Here is a 25846-nt window from a genome sequence, read left to right on the forward strand (position 1 = left end):
AGTGTGTGTACGATTATTGTCACATTAAATGATATTTCAATGTATAGTTGATGCGTTTACTTGGCTAACGTGTAAGATCTGAAGCGAGATGCCGCCACGACCGCGGGCGAGTTGTTTTCGTCCAATCACACTCAACCTTCAGCCAATGGACGCAGTTGTCATTCTACTCGACTACACCACGTGGAGTCCTTGAGCCAATGGGCGCAGCTGTCATTTTGCTCGTCTAGTCCACGTGGAGTCCTTGAGCCAATGGGCGCAGCTGTCATTTTGCTCGTCTAGTCCACGTGGAGTCTCAACCGTGCGGTGAATGTATTGTTGGAGTTGGTGGGCGCGCTCCGTCGACTATATACGCTCGAGTGTGGTAGACTCGAACGAGAGCGAAAATGGCTCCACCCATATAGTACTCTAGTTTCCACCGCTGTACTAATATAAGTCTGATATGCTTAAACCAGCCGTTTGGCGGCGATACTGACTTCCTCATTAACTTTTCACACATAAGTGACGTATCCTATCGCATCCAGCGCGCGTGCACGACACTCTCCAATCAGTGAAGGGAGCCTGTAGACAATTATTTCCATAGTAAAATGAGTTTAGAGAATATTATCTCAACAAACAGAACTGAGAATAATTATAAAGATCTTCGCAAAATAATACCACAATGTCACGTAATGTATTCACATGCGCGATTTTCTCTACTAAACTGAAAATTTAATATGTAAAAATTCCAGTCATATAAGCTATCATTACTTCCGCCTGGATCTTCTATTCTCCCAAGGTTGTTATCTTTTACAGCGTTCAAGGTAAAGTGGATATAATTTATGGTCTTTATTATCAATGATACTGTGCTAAGATTTAACCTATATATATTACCTTGCGGGTAGTATCAAAACAATATTATCGTGCAGGAAAATAATTCATTTAAGCTTTACGAGGACGTCGTTACCGATAATTAACTGCGCAGAATCTGGTGACAGAACTATGCAATTCTAACGAGTAGGCCCTATAGTGCTGCTGTTAATCCTGATAAGGAATGTTGCAAGAACAGTATTTCCTGTTGACAAACGCTAAGCAAAACAAAGATGACAATCCGATGTATCTCACGAAAGTATTAATATTATTTATTGTGAAGGTTATAAAACGTGTTTAATTATTTTTAATTTTTTTTATTATTATTATTCCGGTTAAGCGATGTTGAGGATTAATGGTTAAATGATAAAATACTTGGGAGGTCAAGGATTCGAGCCCTAGATCTCCAGCGTCGTAGCGAGAGACGCTAACCACTCCGTCAAGGAGGCTGGGATTCAATACGGTTGTATATTGAGTCATAAAAAGCTTTAAAATAATAAAAAAACTATTATGAATTAGTAAAATTCACGACATGATACCGGAATTCTCACCGTAATATATAAAAGGTAAAGCTAATTCTGCACATTGCAACATATCGTGAAGGATGGTGATGTGATCAGCACCAAGCTCTGCCGCCTTTACCCGCCACTGTACCCATTTATTAGAGATTGAGTGAAGCACAGAGCAGTTCAATATAAATTTCAATTCAATTTTTTTTCCAGAGGGGGTAATCATATCAATCTCCTATAAATTGAAATTTATAGCTAGCCTAAATTCATAACCCCTATCGCCAGCCGTTGCTCTCTCAAAAATTAAAAAAATATCACATCAATAATTTACAAATCCTTCTTGGTCCATCCGGGGTCACAGCTGGAAAAAATCCAACCTGTCACACATGTCTCGGGAAGTGGAGCAAGTTCGCGTATAATGGCAGAGAAGGGGAGAAAGTGAATGGGCGGAACAAGCAGTGCGCGCTGCTGCAAACAGCTGGAAGCTGCAGCCATGTTTCCCCTCCATACACTCACTCTTCCTCTCACGCGTTCACTGGTCAACGCCTCTCTTGCTCCACATATTCCCGAGACGGAGCATATACTCTGTCCCAGGAATCTTTAGAGCGAGCGAACGAAAGCAAGTCTCTGCACAAGTAGCGACTCGAGAGGGGTTGACCATGAACAAGTGCGAGGGAACGGGATTGCGTGGAAGGGGAAAAGCGACTGCAGATGCTAACCTTTGCAGCAGCGTATACTGGTATGTTACGCCCACTTGCTTTCTCCCCTTCTCTGCCGTTATGCGAGGGCTTGCTCCACAGATTCCCGGGTTAGAGTATAGCGTGTAGTCCTCTTGTCAGTATTAATCAGGGGGGTATTACTGGGATGGCCAACCAGAGGATGGAAACAGGAACGTCTGCAATAGGACTGTGGTAACTAAACCATCCATTTTACTGGGACAAAACCATTACATGGCTTCCTCCAGGAACCACGGGAAAGATAAGAGAAAGGACGACGGTCATCTTACTGGATGAACAAGTCAAGGTAAAGACATCAACAAGCATCAGTGTCATGCAGCACAATGACGACAACAGGTCGAGAAGAGCTTGTGAAATCCGCCAAGAATCATCACCTTCCACACTGACCCTCCCACACAAGCGTACACGCACACAAAAAAATGGCAATTTCCACAGTTGTGTGGCCGATTAAAATTTTCTCGGGTGAAGTGTGTCAGGTCCACTGATCTCCCACGCTTGATACCATAATGTCCGGGGCACGAAACGTGCGACGAAATCTTCTGTCCTTTACCAAGGAGACTTCTCACGTGAAACGCACGGCATACAATCAAGACAATTAAGACAATTTACCATGTTTTGCAAGAGGTTCACGGTCCACTTGAAGGGGAGGTACTTCATATTTGTGTATGTGCGAAATAATGACAATGGACGCATGCATACATACAAGAGTCGAGTTCTACGGGTCTTACCGGAAATCTGGTTCAAGAAATGAGCCAAGTCAACTGTTCAGCGCGAGCAGTTCTAGTCATGGGAGCTCATGCATTGTTCTGGTTCCTTTTATTACGCGACATTGCAAGTACTTCCGAGAAAACAAGCCCATTCTGCTCCCACAATTCGTTTCAATTCTTCTTGTGGTGTGTGTGTGTGAATTACGTACTAGTAAACCGAAATTTGGGTAAATATTGGTGGCACAAGACTCAAGTATATAACTTTAAAGGGAGTTATTACTATATTAGGCCATGTAAAAAATCTAACGCATAATGCAGCCCAGACGGGATTATCTTTGGTAGGTAAAGGACATCTTCGTCAATGATTTAAGAATTTGTGGCATCCCAGTATCCATGTTGAAGGTAAGGTATAAATTGGTCATCGTGAGAACTTATCCACAAATGCTTTCAACTTTCTTATTCATGCTGAGTGTTGATTTGAATTCTTTCTACGTACACGAAACAATAGTACCATGGCTAATCAAGGCCATCAACACGTAAATGGTAAATATTTATAATTACTTCATGGCTCTGAGGTGCTACTATGAAGATTACATATTACAATCTGTTTGTGTGTGTTTTCTGATTTAACTTCGCTCTTCTGCCTCTTTTCGTTGATGAATTACCATTATTGATCAACACACACTCAAAATAGAAAATTAACGGAAAAGCCACGCCTCGATCCCGCAATATTAGATGGAGAAAAAAATTCATCACAAGTGGACCCACTCTAGCGCAGAGATGGCAAGTAAAGGTAAAAAGGTAAAGTGTTCCCCTGTGCATATCACCACGCCATGAAGGCGTATAGGTGGTGTGGGGGTAACGCCCCACACTTTCTTGATCCGGTCGTGAGTGGGGGTGATGTGATCAGCATCACGCCCCTGACCGCCTTTACCCCCCCCCCCCAGGGTTTCCCCAGGTACCCATGTTATTCGACGCTGGGTAGGCGCCGGGGCCGCTTCCACCGTTAGAAAAGTTCCCGGATTTGAACCGGCCGGGGATCGAACCCGGGACCTTTAGCATGGTAGTCAGACGCGTTACCGACTGAGCCACCGCGGCCACACGGCAAGAAAATTGGAATGTACGGAAATTCATTTTCACTTGTCAAAATAATGATTTAAAAGGGAATTTACAACATAGCCGGACTGTCGCAAATTGAAACCAGATCCGAATGTGGATACTTCGGGGTGGAGAGAGGGGACAGATTTGCCCAAATAGACAACAAACCAAGATTCAGGGTTTGTGATGGACTGTAGTACCAGGAAAGAAGAAGACAACAAACCATGTTCCAGGGCAGTCCACTTGTACTAAATTTGACGACATTACTATCAAGGGCGCCCGTGGGGGGACTGAGATATCTGGAAAGACTTCATGTAATTCAAATGGTGAAAACATGGACGAGGGGTGCAGTGAAAAACAGCAGATTAAGTGGCTATGCAATTTTTTTCACTCTAAGTTTCCTCCACTTTAAGCACTGCTGCTCCACCTGGAGGAAATACCCTGAGGCCGGCCGAATTTCCAATTCGTACATGAATTCATTTCAAAATGATTCTAGAGTCTCAACACGCGTAGTTCTGATGCTCCCAATATTCAAAAGTTGGCAATGATATTCCCTTCGGGGTATATTTTGACAGTAAAAGGTCCATGATAGCCCGGTAGTGCTTGCAAGTGAACAGGACGATGACTTAAGCCTTCATTTAGTGCAAGTGAAAGTGGCCCAAAAAAAAAAAAGCGTAAGAAGAAGTCAGCTTTGTTCCTATTATTTTTCTCTTGGAGCCAATATGGATCTGCCATGACCACCTTTCACTGACTTCCAGTCAGGATGTATTTTATGATTCTGTTTTCAAACCAGTGTACTAGTTTTCTTAAGGGTGACGCCCTAATCTCAAGTCCAATACATTATATAGATGCATTCTCCTGCAGAAGAAGCGCTCATACAACTGCCAAGAATGGCAGGTTGCAAAGTACTCATTCATTCACTTGCAAACAATGGACTGGTGGATACGCCTCTACATTCATGCTGGACGTGAGCAAATAATTTTGAGATTTACAGGCAGTACATGCGCTTCACGTTCCTGGATAATAAGTCTTCTACGAAAACGTACCAAAGCTCCATCATACATAGGTTTCTCGATTTACAATAGGAGCCACGGTGGTCTAGTCGGTAGAGCGTCTGAATGCTGAGCGGGAAACTTGAGTCTGTTTCCCGGGGTGGGTATCTAAGGTCGGAAATTTTCCCTGTATAAAAAGCGGATCTGGGGTTCACCCAGCCTCAAATAAAAGTGTACTTGGCTGGAACCTTGGGAGGAAAAAGGCAGTTGGAGTGTAGTGTAGATCACATTACCTGCTAAAATGGCCAGATGGAGAATGTGTGAGGCCTCCTTCCACACCTACAATGGGTATCATGGGACAGTACCTACCAAGTTACTATCGATCATTGCACCAATAGGTCAGTCAATACAATATCCATATATTTGGTATTAATTCATAAGACTGTTATTTGTCCTTACGATTGATTGATTTTGTTTATTTTACTTCGCTTTTCTTCCACTTTTGGCTAATCGCGAACATGAGGATGAAAGTAGTAAAGGGACACTCACAAAGAACACCCAAGCGCAGATCAGGATTCGAACCCGGCCCCGTCATTCTTACGAGTAAAGAGTGTGTTTCATTTGAACAGTATAAATACAGAAGACTTCTGATGGATCCAAAGCTTCACGACTGCAGAAAAAATAAAAATGGAAGTCGTTGTCAGAGGATAAAAACAGAAGTTATAGTCTTAATTGTAGTAATATCACATACCTTACAGTTCTATCTATTAATAGAGGAAATGTACTGCCTCCATCCTTGTGAGAGATCAGGGGTCTCATGGACGTACATGTGTGCGGTTAAGAAATCAAGACAATGCATTTTATGTAATGAGTAAGAAAATAAGGCCATAGAGTAAAATCAATGCAATATCGATCTACCAATTACAGCCAGGTCACAGCCAAATAACTAAAGAAGCAGTTCATGTTTCCAGGACAAATGAAAAGGTGTCACAGTCCATTTTCGCAACTTCAGGATTTAACCCCTAACAGATAAAGAGTTCCATTAGGTTGAAGTAATTGGATGCGACATCAACTCTTGTTAAATCTATCGAGTGTTGGAACTGAAGAGAGGGGCTCGAGAATTCAACCTACTTATTGGATTTAATTTCCAAGGCAGAAGAGTTCGAAATTCGTTCCCAACCACCATTTATTCCCAATGGTTTTCAGTATCAGAACTTACGTTTGGTTTGATTTGGTGTTTTAAGTCCACTTTATGCACAGTAAGGCTAATCGGGACTGGACCTACAGTTTAAAGTGGGATCCGAACCACTATGTGCCTCCACCGGGTATCGAACCCGGGACCCCTTGATTACAAGGCAACGACGCTACAGAACTTACGTTAAGGTGGCATGTGAAATCTTGGTGAAAATTATTCTGGAACTGCACGCTGTATTTTTACAAAATTGAATTTTATAAAAAATCCTGGTCTGTGGCTTTTAATAAATATTTGTTCCTGTTGTCACTGAACTCGCACAATTTCAATTCACTTCTATTGGGCAGATATTAAGAAAAATTCTAAATATATAGAAGAAATTATGAGTTCCCCATCCCTAGCACTTTCTACGAATTTGAACACTGATTCCATTCACTGTTACTTCACATCCTAGTCATAATATTCGATTTGCCGTGTGCCTCAAGACTGACTACACAAATGACAGTAGTGGTTGTATTAAGAAAACATGCGTCCAAAGCACAACGATGCTTTTTCCTTCGAATATTTACGAGCTAAGAAAACCTACATGTGGTCTTGTCGCTTGCAAAACGTTCGAAAGTTTGTCCTTGAACGGGGTCTTTCTCATGACGCTTCAATCCCTCTATCGCTGATTATGCAACGTTAGGCACCAAATAGTGCACAGAACAAATCACCTACGTTATATAAGCCAAGTCTTTTAACGCGTATTTATATCCTTCCTGACAAGAGGCATCATGAATTATCGTCACGATCGCTTCTGCTTCAACATTTCTTCAATTGCAAATACCTGAGTGGGCAGTTCCAAAATTAGCATGCACAAGAATAAGACGAAACTTGGTGTGGCAGTAAAAAAACACGATTGTTTAAGAGTGGGAACCTCTATAGTTGAACACAATTAAAATTCGAATTTATCTAATACATTCTGATTATTTCATCCTAAAATATACAAATACAAAAATATCAAGTTAAGCGATGCGAACATTACGCCGTATCACACACAAAGGTTTTATGTATTAAAAATCTGAAACTTCAATATCAATAAGGAGAGAGGTCAAAACAGTTAAATGTATCTTGCAAATGATTTGTAACAATATATATATTATTGTGGAACCGAAACTTTATGTAATAGTGACTGCGAGAGCAAAATAATACAAAGATATTTATATTGTAAAATTAATGTCGGCAGATCTAATTAATATTCGCTTCTTGCGAATTTCTTCTAGAAATTTTTCTATTATCATAAAAATGAAAGTGATAAAAAATAATTTGGAACACAGGAATTTTCAAGAAAAATGTGACATTATCAAATACACTATTCTCCTAATACACCCGACAAAGTTATAAATATATTCCCATGTGCCCAACGAATTTTCTCTCTCGAAGTGTAACTTCAGATCTTAACGACCATAACTTAACATAACAGCATAAAATTAACAGATTCAGAACATTCCCGTAAATTTTTCTACCGTACAATTTCCAAGCATGGACAGCTGTGTATGGCTAAACTCTTTACGACTAGTAACACAGTTGAAAATATATTTCTGAAAGAGATCTTACGAAAAATACATTAGAATGTTGTGTGGATGCTTTGACTCACCGTAAAGGCGAACTGCTATGACAGGATAAATCCAAAAATTTGCAAGTAGCAGAATCTTGAGTTGAAATTTATCTCGCACAAGAGGAGGCGGATGCTTGTCGTTCAACCATGAGAGTATGAGCTCATCCAGTGAGGATAAGAATTCCAAAGCCTTTCGACTGATTAGTACTCTTCAGGCATTTTTACTTGGGTCTTCTTAATTACCCTTGTCTCCGCGTTGAATGTCTTAGTGGGGAAGGCGCATTCCAAGTGGAAGCAAGTAATAAAATGTGCAACAATAACTTTTTTAAAAAATATAGTTCCTTCCAAATCATTCAAGAACCAATATTGTAATATTTTTCCGTTTCTAGTTTCGCAAGTACAAAAACCATAATGTTGTATTTCTAACATATTTCGACGATGAGAATGTATCACACAGGTAAGATGAAAGCAAGTGAACTTCCTAGTGACTTGCATCCGTGGGAGAAAGAAAAACGCGTTTCACGCCATCCTTAAGTGTAAATATCACACGAACTAGAAAAAGCTTTAGCGGAGCTTTGCGGACTTAAAATGTACATATTTATTTTCTTAAACATACGATATAAGGGGTTTCTCAACGATCCTATCGTATCTTTGCATCCTCCTTTTGTTCTACTTTAAATAATTATATAAATTATCTCGTAACGATTGTTGCTAATCGACTATCAGTTGCACAAAATGTCAAATAGTCTATAATATAGAAAAAATTCAAAGTGAGATAATATTTAATAAAACGCGAAAATATGTAAAATCTCAATACAGGTTAGCATTAGCAGATGAACATTTGCAATCAATCTTGATGATAGGGAGTACTAACTTTGACCCCCAATTTGGTAAAATGTTATCTCAAAAAAGCAATTTCATTCATCGCATTAGTAAAGCGGTGTTTCAAACATTAATTGTAGTCAACTGAGTATTATATTACATTATATATATATATATATATATATATATATATATATATATATATACATATTTTGTGTAAACTTTTTTTTTTTTTAAAGTAGACCTACCTAAAAATAATCATCCAGTTTGTTTCTTGGCCCGCATAGTTTAAAATATTTTATGTTTGGCCCTTTACAAACAATGTTTGCCTACTCTCTTGGTCTATATTACAGCGACAGCAAGGATTGATTATTCTGTACTTGAAATGCTATGAGTTTGTTTTTCTGAGTTTTGTTTTCAATCCACTTTATGGACTGATAGGCTAATCTAGACTGTACCTACAGTTTAAGGTGAGATCCGACGCACTATAGGTATCCGCCGGGTATCGATCGGGACCCCTTGGTTACAAGGCGCCGACATTACCCACCGGGGAGGCCTTTTCAAAAACTGAAATAACCACTATAAATTCGAGCTAAATGTGAAATTCAGATGGAAGCAATAGTGCTGAATAAATTAACGAGCAAGCTCAATGCTTCATCCGGTCTTGTTAAAAACATTATGTGCATCGGAGGGTGGCCAACAAGTAAACATAGACTCTTCGAGATATATCTCTGTTCATACACTGTTATTACAAAACTAACAGCGTGAGTTCTACTACTATATATCGGAAATCAAAATGTTCTTCGTTATGAACAAATTATTATGAGGAAGGAGTGAATGTTGCACGAGGAATCCATAAATTATGAACGAGAGCTTAGTGTTCAGAAGTTCTGTCTATTCCCAGACTCAATGGCATTTCCATTAGAATATCGGTAAGAAATAGCATGCATATTAGCAACAAGGAATTGTGCAACGGCGTCACTTACAACACGATGGTTAATAACGACGATGTTAACAATGGCGTAAATAAATATGACAAAAATGAGTCACACAGCCAAATCACGACATGCTCATCTACAACGTGCGATTTCAAGGAGCAGAAAAGCCACGTTATTCCTGCATGAGTTGCAGTATAGTTTATCTTTCATAGAAAAGGGGAACACCCCAGCATATCTTAAAACGCCTACGTTGTTAAAAGTAGTATTGCGAGGAAAGTATGAATTGTCTACGATAACGCGAGTATAGAACGAAAAGATAGCAGACACAGATTGGATGTTGAAAGTGGTGATAAATAGAGGTTACAATGTTGACGGTGAAAAAGAAACAACAGCACGCTATAAATATGTTGAAATATTTTTTCTATCTCAAAATTGTACTTGTTGATGAGATTGAATTAAATTTCTTCGGTGTACATATGGTCATTTTGTACCCTTCAAAGTATACGAGGAAAAACCTAATCTTTTAAAACTCACCTTAAAGTTTAAAAAGGGATGCAAAGAAGCACTTGGGAAAGGTCAAAAGTGCAAGGCTGTAAAGGAGCCTGCACTGGGGAAATACAACACATTATAAACGTAAGGCCACTCTAAAAACTGAGAAGCCCGCTCTTCTCAAAAAGATAAAAGCATTTGCTAAATCACTCTCATCATTTCCCAACATGAATGACAAATGGTTGGGAAGGTTAAAAGCTTGTATGAGGAAAGTAAAATTGGCAGATTCAATAATGATTGATTTGGTTTATTTTATCCGACACTTTTGGCTAATCGCGAAGTTGAGGATGAGCGATGATATGGTGAAATTGATGAAGATGCACTTACAAAGAGCAGCCAACGCTAGCCCGGGATTCGAACCCGGAACCGCTGGCGTGGCAGATTCAATGAGAATATGGGGAACACTTAAAATAGCATTACCCACATGACACACAGGAGGGTCCAGCTCTTGCAGTGCCGTGCATCAGGATTCTTAAGAAAATAAGCAGCAGTATTTTCAGTATTGTATTCCTAGTATATCGGCACATGCTGTACTTCTTTACGTTTACCAATGTAGCAGACATGCACTACAGAGGAATATTTTCAAACTTTTCTATTGCGTTGCGCAAAAATGTTAAGATTTTAAACGAAAAGCTACGAGAAGCGAGACAACCACATTCGCTTTTTACTCAGCTTGCAAGCTAACACCAGGCAAAGCATACTGAACCAAGACTACCACACTGTTCAGCAACTAAAAAAGCAAGCTTCTAGAAATCGCCTTACCTTCCAGCATCAGGTCATCGTCGACCGAGTGAGGGACATAAGGTATCTCCTCATCATACTCGTATGGATCCTCGGCTGCGGACTCCAATCCGGAGTCACCCGCACCGAAGGCGCCCGGTTCGAATCCCCGTTCTGGTTCATTCCGTTCCTTGTTCGGAGAGTTCGCTTCCTCTTCCTCCTCCTCCTCGCCGCTCCAGTCGTCGTCTTCGTCGTCCAGTTCCGAAGAGTTTGGAGAACTTGCAATGTCCGGTCTTAGGTCCCTGAGGGATGGACACCAAGAGAGGAGCAGTTGAGGGGTGGGCCTGGACTGCCACACCACACCCCCGTAGTCTGTCATCTCGAGCGTCGGATTTCAGCCGACACCCTTTAGCCATGTAACTCGAACCGACGTACGAACCACAAAACAAGAGCCCGCATAGGCAACACTTTCGATGAAACCAAGCCACGCCCGCACTATTTCGCACCTGAACAGCGACTGAGGCTTACGAGGAAGTAACCTCGCGTTGAGATAAGGCCAGCGCAGATCTGCTGAGCGGGACGACCGTACCCAGGGGCAGCGACGAAGACACTGACAAGCAAAACTTCACAAACCTTTCTTTCCATTGTTACAAGAGGTTCCCATTGAAGACCCTAGCTCCTCCTCACAGTTACTCCGTTCCCACACCCATTCATCCTTCCCATCAATTACTACACCTACAGAAAAGACTACTTTGGAAGTTTGACTCCTGCATAAACAATGTTTACATTCTTCCAACACAATCTACAAAAGCGATTCCTAAATCACTTCAACAAAAGACAACACCGTGTGAGATTAAACACCTACAATTTCACGAACGCTCGACTACAAATGCATTTTCTGCAATGAGAACCAAAATCTGTTGAATATTCATGTACGTATTCATCTGTCGAATTCAATTTATAAAAACCTTGAAAGGTAGCTAATGTGCGAGTGTGGAAAAGTTTAGCATCTGGATACGACGCTTGTAACAAACATTACACAAAGTCATATTTTAAAGCGAACCCGCCACGAATGGGATCCTGTTCCAACACTGGCCAGGAGGAAAGAGGAGTTTCAGGATGGCCGATCGCTGTGTTTGAACCTGGGACTTCTCAAATGCCAGTCCTTAATCTTACATTCAAATACGGTTTCTGTGCCAGTAATGCAGTGTTAAAACTAGGGTGAATTTAATTAAAAATATAATAATAAATTATTCGGCTACCTGGAAACACGCATGCAGATTATGCACAGTAAGCTTTATTTGCGAAGATGGGGGGCCTCCCACATGGCGCAGTGGTAGCGTCATTGCCTTGTAATCGAGGGGTCCAGGGTTCGATACCCGGTGGAGGCACAAGTGGTTCGGATCCCACTTTAAACTGTACGTCCAGTCCCGATTAGCCTTACTGTGCATAAAGTGGACTTAAAACACCAACTCAAGCCAAGCGAAGATGGGAATGAGTGATGATATGAAGAAATTGATGAATAGATACTCACAAACATCCATGGCCAGGTCAGGATTCGTCGTAGCGCGATGTGCTAACCACTCCTCCACGGGGGCCGGCAGTATGGACGCGCCAGCCTTTAGGTTATTTGTCCCTCCACATAGCATGGGGTCAGGTAAATTTCAAGCAAAATATTGGGTAAATCTCTTGTACTAAAATAACATATATTTTTACAGTAAAATCCTTGTAAACGCCTAGAATCAGAATGTATGACTGAGGGGTGAAATATCCATACCTACGATACAAGCTGAGGTTGCAGAGGAACACTAAGCTCGAGTTAAGGGCCATGACACAGGGCAAAACAGCCACAGAAGATTAATTTGATTTATTTTACATTACGTCACCTTTCCTCCATTTTGGCTAATCGCGAGGACGGTGATGAAGACTACGCAACACAAATACCACAGAACATTATGGGGTGCAAAGGATGACCTTCTGGTAAGGCAACCAAGTCAAACTTTCTTCACCGTAGTACACCCAGGTAGAGGGAGATTATTTCCGTACCATCTTTGGCTGATACGCATTTGAAGCATCAGAACGAGTCACAACTCTCGAAACGGCCAATTAACCAAGCGAGCCACTGACGTCATCACAACCCTGAATCTATCGCTAAGCCCCTTGCTCAGGTTCTACACGCCCACTAGGCTCGCTAGACAGATTCACGCAGTCCGCTGGAGATGTTCCAAAAGTTATTCGACTAACTGGTTCTTGCAGGCCAACGAGGCTCTGGCGCCTAGATCCACGACCAAGATAATCCTCTTTGGAGTCGTGTTGTCCTTCTGCGTACTAAGTTTCCCTTTACAGCCTCAGCTTTTAATAGGTAAGGATATTTCAGTCCTCAGAGAAAGGCATAGTTTTAGTTCTTGTAGAGTAATGAATGAATGAGTTTAAAAAATTGAGTTAGGACGTTTTTAATAGACATATTTTATTTTGTTGTTAGGGGCCTGTTCCTAATTTTGTTTTAGATAAGGGGCTGCTTATCCCTGTATTGTGTGACGGCCAAAAACAGTCTATGGGATTATGTGCTCATATTACAAAAACAACTCAATCACAGTTCATTATACTGGATGTGGGTCCAAAGCCTCGTCAGCCTGCAAAAATGCTGCAAGGCAGGCCCGTACCCAGGATTATTTTAGAGAGGGGCTAGATCCGAATATATATATTACAAAATAGTTTAATAGTTCTGTGTTCCGCAAAATTAACAATGTTTTCGAATTTCCTTTAATTTTCTTATACCAGCGCCATTGAAAAGTCATGATAGTTCTATGTTTAGAAAATAATACATTTATAAATTAAATGTTACTTATTGGCAATTATTATTACAGTAAGGAACATGTCGAAATGTGAGTTACAAAAAAAATAATGAAGATATATTTTCGCATCACGACTGGGGTTCGAAGAAAGTCGGAACAGGGATTAAAAGTAGTGGACGGTCCTGACTAAATAGGTGAATTGGACGTCTGGTAGCCTTGCATCAATGGTTATAAAACTAAAACTACCAATATTGCACATTGAAGACTTCTGTTAGCCTTCCTCTCTCCACAAAAAACACAAAAACAAAAACAAAATTTAAATACATATATACAAATTTGAAAAATTGTGAATGTTATTTTCGTAGTTTTTCATAGGCCCACAACATGGAAGAGAGATTGAAATTTGATTGTCTGCAAAGATGGTCATCCCTTTACACCTCTCCACAGAGAATTGATTATGGTTGTGTGTCCATGTGCCAGTGCCTAGGATGGATCACCCAAGAATGACATGATATGTTCTCAAGACTAAGGCAGAACAGAAGAAAGACAAGAAACAGGGCACATTCACTTTTACCAGTCGTTTCCATCAGCATGAGTTATGGCACCAAAAAGTAATTCAAAGCTTAAAAAAGGAGAGCATTGCGCTTAAAGCCAGGAAGGTTCTTCCAAATACAGTCAACTTTCCAGCGGGTAATACACATTTGGCACATATCGCCCACAACAATGACAAGTGAATATTCACATACTTTCCTTTTAACTTTTCCACATGCTTTATGTGCAACAAATCTCACAGGAGGAGAATAGAGAAAATATTGGATGACACCTGTCAGCGTTGATCTCAAGCATTTTATACACAACATAAACAACTTTCCTTTATACACAAGTGCGTCACTTTCATCCTATGATGCAGTGAAATGTTTACAGTGCAAGAAAAACAATACACGATAAAAACTTTTTTTCCAGTCAGATCCGTTCCCTCAAGAAGTCAACTTCAATGAATACAGATATATTTCACAATTCATATGGAGCCTAACAGAAGGAACCACATTGACTAAATGGCTAAGAACAGTGAAAGTTTCTTGCGCGCTCTCGCTAATGAAACTAAATGCGCGAACACTTCCTGTACTTATGGTCTTCACAGGTATCGCCACGCTGGTATTAACAGCCTGGGTACTGCGAAGGAAATGGTACTTAAGAGCTCAGTATGACTTCCCTTGTTACGCGGTGGAACAATGCTGAATGTAATTATTTAACCCTTCAACAGCCTGCACAGAGCCTAAAGGCCGATATGTGAGTATGTCGCACGACACATATCTCGTACGTCGACGTATAAGCGAGTTTCGCGTGAAGTTGGCAGGCCGACTTGTAAACAAAGAGTAGGTTGTAAACAAAATAAGTAGGTTCGCAGAGCTTTGCTTTAGTGCAATCGAAAAAAAAATTGTGCAGCTTGGAAATCACTGGTACTTCTCATACGTTTTTTTATTCAAATTTGAATAGGTGATAGCGCAATCGACAGGAGGAGATACATGAAAAGGTGAAAAACTAAATATGCTGACCAAGGCAGTAATTTATTTTATTAAAAAACATAAACTAACGTAACGTTTCATGAAAAGGTGAAATTATATTGTGTTAATCCATATGAACTCGACGTTAAATAAATGAAGATTGATATTTTGTACGGTTTTCTTATTAGTAGTATTACTTTACTGTTCTTGAAACACTGTAATTTACATTACATTCATCGTTTCCATGGCACGAATGGGAGAGGAAAGAAGAGTTCACAGGATTATTGTTGGGAAGCCTGATGGTAAGAGACCAGCAGGAAGGCCAAGACGAAAATGGAGGGATAACGCTGAGATGGATCTAAACGAAATTGGTAAAGATGGAAAAGATTGGATTGACTTTGCCCAGGATATGAAAAGCTGGAAGGCTTGTGTTGCTGCAGCCATTAACCTTCGGGTTTAACAAGGCTAGAGAGAGTTAGTTTAGCAAATATGACAGTAGTCAAGGAGAACAGAACGGTTTGTTCTAATGTAGGCTCTATTGTTACAAATTAATTCCACAAGAAAGGGAATTTCGAGAATCAGAGTGTTATCTGCCAGCTAATCGTATACTATATTCTATGATAACTAAACAATGAACTGAAACGTCCCCGTCCCTGAGAAGCAAGATTCCAATAAATCCCAGCTAAAGAACGTAACACAATTATCAGCTGCATACGTAAATACCTACGTGCAGCTGACAATGCTATCTCTTCCCAAGATATTGCAACAGATAATCTTAACAACATAGCAGGGCACATGTAAAGACGGCCAAAACAAGTCAAACGGCCAGTCACGGTGTAAGATGACCAGATAATTGTGGAAAAGGGCAACTGGAGCGGTCTTATGATAATGTATCAAAATATGTAGATATAAACTTGCTAACCTACGTGTAATTACAGTTCTAACATAATTTTCATGAGTTTCATCTGTTCACGTAATGTGATCAGAAATTCTAATTCTTGTTCTCCCTATTTGTTCGATTTCTCTCTTCTCTTGAGACCACTTTAAAGATAGAATTTCTTGTGAGGCCAACAATTCGTCTGTCTGTGACTGACTGTTACAGTGTTCTGCATTTGTAGCTTGAGAGCGAGTTGACTCACGAAGCAACCAATGAACAAGCGAGCCGCTGACGTCATCTCAACCCATCACCTATCGCTAACCGCTCTACACTGATGATAGGCTCACTGACTAAACTCGCGCAATGAGCTGGAGTTGTTCCGAAAGTAATCTGGCTATGCCTTCTTTTAGTCCATCCGGAGATAGGAGAATGCAGTGTGGAGTTGAAGTCCACTTTATGCACACAAAAGTTAATCGGGACTGGACCTAAAGTTTAAAGTGGGATTCGAACCACTATGAACACATTTGACAATAAACCGGTCGCCTCAATGTTGCAGCTCTCGGCAATCTATTGCGTCTGATTCCAACTACCTACATTCGCAAAAGCTGCGTGAATTATACCAGCAGGTATGTGCCTGAAGACAAGTGATTCGTTTTGGTCTCACAGCTCTATCGTCACGATATATTGACAATAAATTACCTATGTACAAGAAGGTTCCATAACAGTACCTACAACAGGCTACACTTATGTGTAAGTAATGCTACCAAAAAATATCGAAGATTCTCTCTATGGAAATCTATTTTCAGCAGGTCCCTCACTCCAGAGTTATACCTCAGACCTGATACAGTTCACGCCCCTAGGTGATCTGTCGTCAGCTGGCAACTATCACGTGATCCCTTCAACCAAATGAAATGGGCACTGGAGACAGCATGTTCTTCCATCTCGGCCAGCCAGAGCTCGCCGTTCCCTCTGTGAGGGGAATTTGAACCCCGGTTGACACATACTCGTGCCAAAAGCCCACTTTGTGTCGGGAACTGTACCAGGATGACTGTGACCATGTCAGGTGTTGGAAATCAACTTCGGCAGCGCCACGACGAACTTGTGTGAAAACGAGGTCTCGAGTTGAACAAAGTTCCTTACCTTTTTTGCAGTTTTCCCTAGACACCGGTTGAAAATTATCGTCGCGGTAGAAAACTACATACAATAAAAATACCTTAAAAATCTACAGGTAACGCATGCTACCGTGCACATACAAAAACGACTACCATCACCAACTTCGAAAGTAATTAAAATTCCGAAAGCGCATGCACTATGATCCATGGTGCAATCTACAGCGGCCATATCGATCTCAGTTCCTAGTTAAGATCATTAAGCTATTAAGTGAAAATTCTGAAGGTCGCACTTTCAACCCTAAATAATATTAACTAGTTATAATGGGTTTTAGTATAAATCTGACCGAATGATTATAAAACGAGACTAATGTTGAATTATTACTGTTATTATAAAGAATTATGAATACATACCAAAACTATTAAGTTAATGTACGTCTCGACTTGTTTCACTAAGTAATATCGAAAAACAAAACACAGTATGAGAGAAGCGAAGAGAAAAAAAAATAGACAAGTGAAAAAGAGAAAAGATAATTTTAAAAGCGAGAAAATCAGGGAGGAATGCAAGTGAGAGTAAGGAGCGCAATAGAGTCTATAAAAATTAATACAATGTAGAAAAATAGCACGGAAAAAAGATAGGGTTAAAAACAAAAGGAAATAAATGAAGTAAAGAATACACGATGAATAGGAAAGAAAGAAAATTATGTAGGGTTTCAAAACAAATGATGGGAGTACGAATTTCCTTGGCCAGAGTGTTGATCATTGAATACTACACTATAATCAATGAAAAATTGTTTCAATAAGCATCTTGGTTCATACCAATACACATATAAATTAAGATAATGAAAAGAATATGTAATGTATAGCTATGAACTCATTTTGTGAAATGAAAATTTTCACAATATAGCTATTTTAAATACCAGAAACGTAGTTTTGTGAAGTGTCGGGATCTCCTACCTATCTGTCGCTACGAACCCAAAGCTCACGAGCATCATCATGCGAAAACATGATGTGGTATTATCCAGCACAATCATTTGCTTTCTTCCTCAATACCTGCACATGTACGGTCACGGACACCTCTGGGTTGCAATGATCCCATTGAGTCAACCCAGTTCAGTCCGTGACTGTACACTAGGCCAGATTCATATCCATGGAGACCTGTTGAAGAAGCACGACCGTACCAGCTTGACATTTAGCGCTACAGACAACTCCTAAATGACAACGACCTTGTTACTGAATTTGTCTTCACATAAATGCTACCAGACAGTGGCGGTCTGTCCAAAATGTCAGTGACCCAGCTATTGATTACTTTGACGCAAGGTTTCCTCCAAAATGAACACATTTCAATGTGAATACTCGCCAACTTTTTCCATCTTGTTCCCAACACACTTCCTATGATTTTTCTTCATCCCAGTTATGAAATCTTGTGGAACAAATAAAACCACGTTCTCATACAGTTTAAACTTGATTTCCGATAAAAACTGTTCATTCAAATAACGGCACTATGGGAAAGTGCAAGTAATGCACAGTGGCATGTAATTTTCTTGATGCGGGAAACCATAAATTACACTTGTTAGTGCACAGAACAATTTGTGACACTAATTACCGATACAGCATGAGATTACAACGTTTTCAGACTTACAACGGAGTATCGAGCATTAATTACCAGATATTCCATGAGATGGCAGGCTGAATTGCATTTGCAATTGACTTTTCAGTTCAAATCATGAAGCTTGAAAGCAACAGTAAGGTTTTACCCTTAGCATCAGCTCTATATTTTCATCTACTATTATAGCCTCTGGTGTTCTTTCCTTATTTCCCTAAATGTTGTATTTAATAATACAATTTTATCCACCTCTTCCTCACTGACACCTTGGCAAATATGACAGCTTAAACATCACGACTTGTTCACACACCAAGGAAAATGATAACACTAGGCAACAAAACTAAGGGTAAAAAATTCCCCAACTTTTTCAGATAATTTAGTATGTGTTTGTTTTAACTTGCCATGTAAAGCACAATCGAGAAATGCATTTTTTTTTTTAGAAAGACAGTCAAAATTCGAAGACAAGTGATATGCACTCTGGTGCAACTGAGGTGCCATCAAAAGTGGCGGCAACAACAGGACACTTCTTATGGTGGAATTGGCGCTGTATAGCACACTCTTTGGTGTCGTTACAACTTTTCGTCTCAAGCCATACCAAACAACACAAGTGGTTCGGATCACACTTTAAACTGTAGGTCCAGTCCCAATTAGACTTACTGTACATAAAGTGAACTTAAAACACCAAATCAAACAATCAATCAAGCCATACCAAACATGGAGGCTTTCAACATTCGAATAGGTGTTGTGGTACACCAATTAGGGTGTTACATCTCTTTTGGTGGTAATTAGGGTGTTACATCTCTTTTGGTGGTAATTAGGGTGTTACATCTCTTTTGGTGGCAATTAGGGTGTTACATCTCTTTTGGTGGCAATTAGGGTGTTACATCACTTTTGAATTTGAATTTAAAATTTTGGGTGCGTCAGCACTTAGGCTATTTTGAACCCTTCACATTATACGGGGGCCAGCCCCTTATAATTACAAATAACAACTCTAACATTGCATAACTAAAAATCTTAAAATCTTCTGACTTCTGTTAAAAGCTGAGGCTGTAAACGGGCACTCAGCACACACAAGGACAAAAAAACAGGACAACACAAAAAATTATACTGGCCATAGTGCCAGTCGCCAGAGCCTCGTTAGTCTTCAGTCCAAGGTGTACTACGTGGAAGTGATGTTGACCTTTGGGCGCCTACGTGGAAGGTACCCCTTACACCCCTACATCACTTTTGGTGGTAACTCAGCTGCATATACAGTATTTTATGGTGTAGATTTCGCGAGGAATTTGCAGCCAAGGGGCTGGCGATTTATTAGTACAGGTGCTTCGTATAGCCGTATGCAAATATAATACCAGGCAAACTGTTCGTTGCTATTTTCATATTTTCGAACCAAGAATGAACACCCATGCCGGGATTGGAACTCAGGACCCCTGACGTTGTAGTGTCACTTCGCTGGGGAGTTCCGTGGGTTCTATTAGGTAACAGATTTGTCCTGATGATCCTGTAGCCCACTGGCATTTTCGTTTCTCTCCAACCTCAAACGGTATAAAACGGAGCGAGCTACACGGTGATTGGTCAGGTATTACATCTGCATCCTTCTATCATTACGCGTTGGGATGACGCGATCTTACATAGCGTGAGTAAAATGAGTGTTGTATTGTGGAAAACTCTTGTGTACAGTGAGATGCACTTTACGGAAGCAGACACTACATCTAGGTCAACATTGCAAATTGTGTAGAATAGCACTTCCGTATGTGACTTGTAGGTACTTCACTAGAAAGACTCGAACTTTCCCTAAGAGACTGAACAACTGATTCATGAAGAGACATCCTCAGGTATTACATATTCAAAGTGCAAATACAAGTAATAATTAGTCAAGTTGCCATTCTTTATCGGTGTGCACGAGGGTTTAAATAAATGTGGATATAAGCTCTACAACATTCAGTCCAGAGAGGTAGCTCAAGAACCTTGTGTAAACAGGTATACCCAAATAATTACAGAGTGCTATGTAATCTCTGGATTGAAATTAAAACACTATCCGAATATCCGGATAACTCTGAGAGAACAGATCTGTAGAAAATCTGTATTGTGAAATACGAATGATTGATTGACTGAGTTGGTGTTTTAAGGTCACTTTATGCACAGAAAGGCTAATCGGGACTGGGCCTACAGTTTAAAGTAGGATCCGAACTACTGTGTTATGTGCCTCCACCGGGTATCGAACCCAGTGCCTTGATATACGGCAAAGACGTTGCCACTAAGCCATCGGGGAAGTCCCAGTGAAATAAGAAAATGACGAATAAAGGAATATATGGATAGCCTGTAAAACAGATACACACGACAAAACTATCCGATATCCGGATAAAATTATATCCGGCTTTGATCATCACAAGTAGGACAACAGTGGATTGTACTTTTTGTGTATCCAGGCATCAAAGCCTCGTTGGCCTGCAAGACTGCTGTTACGTGAAACAGATTGGCTCTTGGGTGCCTTCTCAGAAGGTAGAGGTCTGCACGGGCTCGGGCCAGGCCCTCGGGCCTAGGCCCGGCCCGGCCCGCGGGCCGGACTCGGGCCATAAATAACCAGAACTTCTCGGGCTCGGGTCGGGCCCGGGCCTCGTGGCTATTTTGTTAGCGAATATTGTCATCGAAAAATAATTTTTAATTATTGAAATTATGGTTTACTTCGAAAATGAGAATACATTTTTTTATAACAGCTAGTTACCGAAGTACAACAGTGCCCATTTTTTTTTTTCAAATGCTGAATTGGAAAGTAATTTTAATTATGTTTTCGGGCTCGGGCCGGGCTCATGTTTACTTATTATTGGACTCGGGTCGGGTTCGGGTTTTATTTCCTCGGGCCGGGCCGGACTCGGGCCTTACAATTTAGGCCCGTGCAGACCTCTATCAGAAGGTCAATCCTTACGCCCCGCTCTACAAAAGTACTACTTGTATCGTGCTTTGTATAATGATTTAAAATCAAATCCTAAAATTTAATTAAAGAAACGCAATTTGAAGAAAACTTGGAATAAAACCTCCCAAAATGGAGGTAAAATAACAGACTCTTCGAATTCGCGATTGGTTCAAGGGCCTCGCAGTCATGGTTGCAAGGCATTTAATGGCTTCGACCAGCTAAATAATGATTTCCTTTACCCACTGCAGCCAGTAAATTGAAAGCTCTCTGTCGACCAAGAAGAGATGGTTATGTACACAACGCTTCTTCCTTCAAAGTGTACATTGTCAATATTGCCTCGTATCCGACAAGGACGTCCCGGTTACGTCACTGCGAAGGAGAACAGCGACAACTGGAAAGACATGGGATAAAGATAAAAAGTTTGCGTTGCCCAGCCTGTTCAGCTAGTTCCATTACTTCTACGACGCATTTAAGGAATTACCTTTGGTTACGTGTTAGTTCGTTCGTATACTGTTTAGTACGGTGAAGGTGGCCAAATAGAGATCCGGGTCCAATTTTCAACCCTGCTGACGTGGTAAAAAAAAAAAAAAAATCGGGTCTGTGAATCGGGATCCAAGTTTCTAATCTTGCCGCCTCTAGATAGCGCGTTATACTCTATCGCAGGAGTCCTTGTGACGGAAGCGAACGAAAACAAGTCCTCTGCGCAAGTTGCGACTCGAGAGGGCTCGACCAATGAAAGCACGAGAAGGGAAAAAGCGGATACAGCTATTAGCCGTTTGCAGCAGAACGCACTGCTTTTCTCCGCTCACTCGCCTTTTCCCCTTCTCTACCATTATGATCGGTGTTACTCCACACACTACTGGAACATAATATAATTAGATATTTTGTATAACCTATAGTGATGGACCCTACTTTGTCCACGAAGTTTAAGTTTTCAAAAGCATCAAACCATGTATATTCTTAGCCTTTGGTACTCACTAAGGAACTTGAGTGACAGATTTGCCAAATTTTAAAAAAATAATAACCTCTTGGAACTTCATACGCATACATTACATTATATTCTGCGAGATACATGTGGCATTTTGTACCTTGATTGCAAAGTTAATGGGCATGAAAAGTGTCAGTTAACCTAGTTAAAATTTTAACATTTGTTTCACAGGCACTTTTTTATTGTACGCCATGAACTAAAAGATTTAGTTAAAAAGGAAAAGCCTGCATAAATAAATTCGGGTCAGCCTGCATAAATGAATTCGGGTCACTCCTTGCACTGCTAGCAAAAACTAAAGAAAAAATAGTAAAAGAATGGTATCGTACAAAAATAAGGCAAACAAACTTTCATCAGGAAACGAGACACGACTTCAAGAATTCATGTGTGCAGAATTTCCTATTTTGGCGGCATTTCTCGCTACATAAGCACAAAAAATATCAAAATTCGCGAGAAATATTTTTAAAAAGACAATAATTTGCGAGACACTATGCATAAAAATATGTTAACGTATTTTATTTAATCAATTAGATGTATAACCCCTTTCTTGCAACAATACTTTCCACTGTTAGCACGATTCCAAAAGACTGAGGTTCCTATCTATAGTATGCTGTGATCATTGAAATTTAATACCGAAAATCAATGCAGTAAAATGGACCAATCAATGTAACCCAAGGCTTGTCATCGTTACAGTGTGCGGTAGTTCCATAAGTCATGCATACTTATCGTCTGTCTGGAATTCATGGCAATGACATGTAACGTGCCTCTGCGTGTCCGACATGTGTAATTTTTGACGGGAAGCTATGCGAAGATAATCACACGAACGCGAAGTTGGAAAAGAATGAATGGATTCACAATTACCATACAAGTTTTACTCTGTGTTGCATGACGAAGCTGGAAAGACGAGAACAGCATTTCTTGTTCTCAAGCTTCTGAATCGAGAGAAAACAAGTTATAACTGCCACCGTATTAACCGAAAGAATGTAATTTAATGTAGAAAAAGCGAGAGGCACGTACCATTAAGAATATCAGTACAGATGCACCATACATAAAGGCATTTTCGGATTATTTTCGAAACATCTTCGGCTGACCGCACAGTCCAGCTAGTGAGCCTACCATTGGTGTGGAGCGTCACCAATAGCGTTAGCGATAGGTGTGGAGTTGAGGATGACGTCATCCGCTCACTTGTTCATTGGAGGGCTTCGGGATAGTGACTCGCTCTCAAGCTCCAAATGCAGAACAGCTGCATATGTAACTAAAGTAATCTAACTCTACATACTGTTTTCAGTCCAGTCCATCAGAGTAAAGCAGTAGGCTACCTTGTCTTTAGAAGAATTTAAAACTACTTTAAAAATTCACATTTAGGGATATTATGAAAAGTACGTATAAAAAAATTACAAATCGCAATGTGATTATCATTTAATCCACCCATGAAAATATTAACTGTAAGACTTGCATAGCATAAACATAAAAGAAATGTCGGCACTGACCATGTAGTTCACCTAAATTGTCACACACATGTTACTACGTTCCTTTTGTTACTGAATTCACATGCCTCCCCGGTGTATGTGGTAACGTGGTCGCCTTGTAATCAAGAGGTTCCGAGTTCGATATCCATTGGAGGATCACACTTTAAACAGTATGGGTCCAGTAACGATTAACCTTTTTGTGCATAAAGGGGGCTTAAAAACAAATTTTAAAAAAAGTTACTGAAATTTTGAGGAAAAAAGTGGAGGGAAACAATATAATATGCAAAAACCCGTCAATTTCTCACACTACTTTGGATTTCCTGATTTGGGAGCAGTTTTGAAAGTTACAAATATACACCACTAACCCCTTGATCCAACTCTGCCTCTAGTTTTATTTATTTATTGATTTGCTTTATTTTACTTCGCTTTTGTGCCACTTTTGGCTAATTTGCGAAGATGGGGATGAGTGATGAATGGACACTCGCAAACATCCATGCCCAGGGCGGGATTCGAACCCGGGACCCCTAGCGTGATGTGCAAACCACTCCGCCACGGGGGGCCGGCAGCTCTGCCTCTAGGCACGGGGGGCCGGCAGCTCTGCTACTGTGATGTAGCATCTTCCAATCTCAAGTCCAGAAATAGTCGACTAAAAAAAATAATGTTGCTATAACGACTGTCTTTGAAAAACAAAAGGACGATTCAAGTACGTCACCTACAACCTATAGTACTTATGCGGTTTGTTTCTTGGGTTAAGACCCAACCAGATTTCCCCACTTGGGATAGTGAGAGTTACATTATCACAGAGGCAAAATGTGGAGCCATAACGCAACGTGAGAACATTCTCTACCATCCTGCTCTTTACGTTTCAACCAAACAACAAGAGAGTTTCTTTTTCTATAAGTTACTCCGGGTTCCATGTGAAAAATTCCTCGTCGACGATCTTTGTTCGACAACAACAAACAATCACTTCTCATCACCACAATAAAAATAATGTCAGAAGCGACAGTGGCAGGGGCGTACCGCGGAGAAAAACTGTCAGAATTGATTTGTATGCCAAACGATAAGGCGCATCCGAATGGGTGTTTCTGTTGTTTACTTTCCATACAATGAAACTTGTGTTTCACAATGATTTATAACCAAAGAGAGGTACAGCTGTGAAAGTAATATCGTATTCACCGGTGCTAGTGACTTACTTATGCACCGACGCTGTTGATACCCATGTGAATAGGGTAATGAGTGCCTCCCACAGTAATACTTCCAAAATTTTGGCACTTCTGTCTCCACTCATGGAAGGCAAGGTGGAAAGTTACCTCTTCGATACCTGATTTTACAGTGTTTCAAAACAACCACTGCGCTACTGACGTTGACTGTATATTTCTTGGTGATAACTTTCGTCAATTAAATCAATCAAATAAATTAGAAAATTGATGGCAGATTAAGATGAGTAAAACATGTACGAAAGCTGTCAGGGTGACTATCATTTCGTAAAAACAAAATTCCCTGCTCTTTCAGACCAAAACACAAAATTTTCCAGACTAAAGTTTTTAGGCAAATTCACGTATTTACATATGTGCATGACGAGGTCATTATTTCGAATCCCACTTAACCAAGTATTTAGAATACTGACTTCACATGTAAAACTGATAACGGCAGGATTGACTTACGGTTAACAAAGAATTACAGCATAATACATAATTATAGTAAAATTGAGTAATAAAATCTGTATTATTTCTAATATCTACCAAACACAACACAAATTTTGCAACAAGAAAGTGGGAAATTCCAATAGCCACTTTTACTGTAGTCGATTTCTACTGGGTCTTTCCTAGAGTATTTAATATGCAATTTCTACGATAACTCTTGGCAATACTCAATATATTAA

General features: G+C 40.2%; 1 protein-coding gene across 6 annotated transcripts in view; it reads right to left on the minus strand.

Moving 5' to 3' along the window:
- The window catches only part of milt (trafficking kinesin-binding protein milt), a 281696-nt gene that overhangs the window by 77797 nt on the left and 178053 nt on the right, over positions 1-25846 (minus strand). The window contains exon 1 of one of the 6 annotated variants that reach the window (XM_083129356.1): positions 10750-11253. The exons of 4 other annotated variants lie outside the window; for them this stretch is intronic. In XM_083129356.1, the coding sequence (XP_082985482.1) occupies positions 10750-11086 (337 nt within the window). In that variant the 5' untranslated portion in view covers positions 11087-11253. Of the gene's footprint in view, positions 1-7717; positions 7811-10749; positions 11254-25846 lie in introns of those variants that run through there. One more of the 6 variants, XM_083129386.1, reaches the window with a different exon arrangement.

The sequence above is a fragment of the Lepisma saccharinum genome, chromosome 1 (genome assembly GCF_977018435.1).
Source record: "Lepisma saccharinum chromosome 1, izLepSacc3.1, whole genome shotgun sequence".
Taxonomy (NCBI): Eukaryota; Metazoa; Arthropoda; class Insecta; order Zygentoma; family Lepismatidae; genus Lepisma; species Lepisma saccharinum.